This window comes from Penaeus vannamei, chromosome 20 (assembly GCF_042767895.1).
Source record: "Penaeus vannamei isolate JL-2024 chromosome 20, ASM4276789v1, whole genome shotgun sequence".
NCBI lineage: Eukaryota > Metazoa > Arthropoda > Malacostraca > Decapoda > Penaeidae > Penaeus > Penaeus vannamei.
In genome coordinates this window covers 16076459-16081458 of record NC_091568.1, presented here as the reverse complement: position 1 = coordinate 16081458, position 5000 = coordinate 16076459, and the positions used below count along the sequence as shown (strand labels likewise).

Below are 5000 nucleotides of genomic sequence, written 5' to 3'. Positions count from 1 at the left end.
AGAGAGAGAGAGAGAGAGAGAGAGAGAGAGAAGAGAGAGAGAGAGAGAGAGAGAGAGAGAGAGAGAGAGAGAGAGAGAGAGAGAGGGAGAGAGAGGGAGAGAGAGAGAGAGAGAGAGAGAGAGAGAGAGAGAGAGGGAGAGAGAGAGAGAGAGAGAGAGAGAGAGAGAGAGAGAGAGAGAGAGAGAGAGAGAGAGAGAGAGAAGGAGATAAATAGTGAGAGAGAGAGAATGAGATTGTTAAAGGAGAAAGAGTGAGGTGGGTGAGGGTGAGACCCACGCACACACACACACACATATGTATACATATATATCATTTTGCTTTTTTGTACGTATATGTATGTTATGTATGCCTGTACTTAGATAGATGGATAGAGAACAAGAAAAGGAGAAAAAAGAACGGAAAAGAAGAAGAAGAAGAAGGAGAAGAAGAAGAAAAAACAGAATGATCTCAGACACAAACATAAAGAGAGACAGAGACAGACCGAATGATAAAGAGCAAAGAAATGAAAGGTAAAGAGGATTAACAAGAGGAAGAGAAATTCACTTGACAAATATTAATGATCTGATTAATTCACATGAAGAGTCTCCACGTGCCTTTAAGAGGATATAAAACAACATGCTATGATATGCACAGATTTTTTAATCCCTGTCGCCCCCAACCCCCCTAAAATTGTATGTGCGTGCGTGTGTGTTTGCGTCTTTCGTGTTGTGTGTGTGTGTGTGTGTGTGTTTGCGTCGTGCGTGTGTTGTGTGTGTGTGTGTGTGTGTGTGTGTGTTTGCGTCGTGCGTGTGTTGTGTGTGTGTGTGTGTGTGTGTGTTTGTGTGCGTGCGTGTGTGTTTGCGTCGTGCGTGTGTTGTGTGTGTGTGTGCGTGCGTGTGTGTTTATTGTGTGTGTGTGTGTGTGTGCGTGCATGCGTGTTTGTGTGCGTGTGTGTGTTGTATGTGTGTGTGTGTGTGTGTTTGCGTGCATGCGTGTTTGTGTGCGTGCGTGCGTGTAATGTATGTGTGTGTGTGTGTTTGTGTGCGTACGTGTTTGTGTGCGTGCGTGCGTGTGTGTGTTTGTTGTCACATATGTATGTATCTCAGGGAATTGCTATCTTTTACCAACATAGATAAAGCCGCATCTTACCTCGAAGTTTATTACTCCGGTGTTTTCTTTATCCAAATTATTGAAGACGTAATGAGGATACTTGCTTGTGCTCGCTGAAAACCAAGAAAAAATACTCAGTAAAATGAAGGAAAGAAAATCACCTTGAAACCTTTAAAGTGAAATAGACGATCCAGCGCGTTCTAAGCTGGTGCCACAAAGGAAAGAGAAAGTTAAATATATGTATGCCTCATCCCCCACCTTACATCCCCCCCCCTCTCTCTCTACCTCTTTCTCTTTCTTTCTCTCTCTCTCTCTCTACCTCTTTCTCTTTCTTTCTTTCTCTCTCTCTCTCTCTCTCTCTCTACCTCTTTCTCTTTCTTTCTTTCTTTCTCTCTCTCTCTCTCTCTCTCTCTCTCTCTCTCTCTCTCTCTCTCTCTCTCTCCACACACACACACACACACACCCACACACACACACACACAAACACACACGCGCGCGCGCACACACACGCATACAAAACAGACACAATACAACCTCATTTTTAGTTTCCCGAAAAGTCTTGGCAACTTCAACCGAAACGACTTAAAGGGAAATTAAAAACCTTTAATGTTATCAGTAACCATAACTCCCAAAGGGAACTGAGAAAGAGGAAGTTTGGTAATATTTCTCAACAAAACTTTACGGTTATTGTCTTAAGAAAAGAAGACGAAACGAAACAGGGGCATAGATTAACTGCAAATTCTGATTATCATGTGTCATTCTCAGTGACACAAATCGTTGTTTCTTTGCTGAGCAGCTTGGGATTAGTATATCTATAAATCTGTTCTTGATAACGATGATATCGATGATGATGATGATGATGATGATAATATTCGTAGTAACAGTGATAATAATAATGATAATGATGATTATCATTATCATAGTTACCATTATGTTAATGATAATAATAATGACAATGATAATGATATTGTCAATAATGATAACGATAATACATAATACATGTAGGTAATGATAACGGTAATATGACTGATGATAATGATAGTAGAAGTAATAATAATTATAATAGTAATGATAATAACACGAAAATGATGATGAAATGATATCTATGATAATGGTAATAATGATAATAACAATTATAATTATAATAGTAATAAGATGATATTCATGATAATAACAATAGAAAATAATAATGATGATGATAATAATAGGGATTATAATGAAAAAGATTTTGATGAAAATAATGATGATAATAATAATAGTAATAGCGATAATCACAATAACAATAATAACAATGATAACGATAAGAATAACAAAAATGATAGCAAAAATGATAATGATAATAATGATAATGAAGATGATAACAGTAATAATAATGGTAATATTAATGATAATAATAATAACAATAATAATGATGATGGTGATGGTGATGGTGATGATGATGATGATAATGATAATAATAATAGTAATATTGAAAATAATGATGTTGATAATGTTGATAATACCAACAATAATAGTGACAATAATAAGAAAAAAGGATAAAAGGCAAACAAACAAACAAATAAACAAATATATATGTATAACGGATTATTGAAGAAAAAACGACAGTTATTCAACGGTTTTCCATATTGTTATTGTTTCCTGTTTTTTCGAACTTAGGCCTACAAAGTCTCCTCCCCTTCTGAAAGATATCCTGAGATATGATTTTTTTTTTCTCCAGGAAGACAAGTATAGGCCTATTTTTGGCTGTTCCATATATGGGTTTATATATATTTTTTCTCTAAAATTCCTTTTAGGTATTTCAGAAATTTGTAAACTGTTTGGAAAAGGAATATATATAATGCACACACACACACACAAATACACACACACACACACACACACACACACACACACACATACACACACACACACACACACACACACGCGCGCGCACGCACGCACGCACGCGCACGCGCACACACACACACACACACACATACACACGCACATACACGCACTCACATAGACAAACACACACATTCTCTAACACGCATATGTGTATCAACTCTTTGAGTGTCTATGTGTACGTGAATATGTATTTGTGCGTGTGTGTGTGCGCGCGTGCATGCGAATATGTGCGAATGCCTGTGTTTTTTCTGTATCTTAATGAATGCACAACTATGCAACATATGCAACCATTTAATGCAAATGTATTAATATCGCTTTGTAATTATAAATGAATGCGTTTCTGTGTCTGTGGAATACGGACGGGGTAGATGTAATTAAAGAATTAATTACGTCGTATGCGATTAATGAAAAGAATTTCCTTACGGTGAATAAAACAATTGTTATGGTAATCATTATCACCATTACTGATAAATGTCATCGATATAATGCTATATTGCAAAAACTTTCCTCGAATTAAAAAAAAGAAAGAAACATAAGAAAAGAAGGAAAGAAAAAAAGGAAGAAGATGAAGGTGAAGAAAAAGAAAGACGAAGAAGAACAATACATTGATAAGAATAGATAGATATAGAATGGTGAATAAAGATAGATAAATATCAAAAGAGATAGAGACAATAGCTAGATAGCTAGATAGACAGAAGGACAGACAGACAAGCAGATGGATAAAGATAGATAGAGAAATTGATAAGTAGATATATAAATAGATAAGTAGATAGATATGGGTAGATATAGATAGACGTAGATAGATATAGACATACACACATATATAAAGATATAAGTATGCATCCATGTATGTATATCTATGGTTAACTCTATACCCTCCCTTTTCCTACGAACTATGGATCAAAAAATTATTTGAATAAACAAAATTTAAATGATTTTACTCGGACATAAACCAATCGTTCCCCTTACTTCAATCTTCACAATTTCCCTCACTTACACTTCGCTGCAGTAACTAATTTCCTCCTCCACAAATATTGACGCCGCCAAAATAGGTCACCTACGACTAATTCCGCAGCTGCATCCGTGGGCCATTAAAATAAATGAATAAATAATGAATAGATATTCCCTCGCAACGAAGCATTATGGCGTGTTGTTCTCGCTATATTTCTCAGTAATTTTTGTCAGCAACGACTCGTCTGAATTATCATAGATCAATACAAAGCGCTAAGCCTACCTGTACGTGGGAGGACAGCAACGACTCTTCTGACCAGAAATTGTTGATATAACAAACCGATTTCCCCCAAATCAATTGTTAATATTTAAACACACAAATATATCTACACACACATTTCACATAAACATGTATATATATGCATATAAATTTATGTATAAACATACATATATATACATATATATATATATGTATGTATATATATATATATATATATATATATATATATATATATATATATATATAAATATTTATATATATATATATATATATATATATATATATATATATATATATATATATATATATATATATATATATATATATATATATATATATATATATCATCAGCATCAGCATCATGAACATCACCAATCAAACGAACAACACGAATTCTATCAAAATTTCTATATCGACATATATTCATTCAGCTTTGCAATTGATCTGCAATTCTGGCCAACATCACATCTCCGATTGCAGACTATCTGTGCACATTACAAGTTCATTTCATCGCGAAGCTTTTCTTTCTGTTCCGCGATTTCCAGGAAGCGGGACGATGAGCGTTTTGATGGCGCGGTGTTCTGCGGCTGAGATGCAGTTGGGCTTTCGGATTCGCTTTCATGAAGGCTTTCCTTTGTGGGAGGTGAAGGAGTGACAGAGGAAAGGAAGAGATGTAGAGGAATGAGGGAGAGATCGACACACACACACACACACATACACACTCACACACACACAAACACACACACACACACACACACACACACACACACACACACACACACACACACACAC

At 35.5% G+C, this 5000-nt stretch overlaps 1 protein-coding gene across 1 annotated transcript in view; it reads right to left on the bottom strand.

Annotated features, from left to right (window-relative positions):
- The window catches only part of LOC113821190 (A-type potassium channel modulatory protein KCNIP1), a 100619-nt gene that overhangs the window by 8901 nt on the left and 86718 nt on the right, over window positions 1–5000 (bottom strand). The window contains exon 3 of the mRNA XM_070134522.1: window positions 1130–1203. Within this exon, the coding sequence (XP_069990623.1) occupies window positions 1130–1203 (74 nt within the window). The remainder of the gene's footprint in view (window positions 1–1129; window positions 1204–5000) is intronic.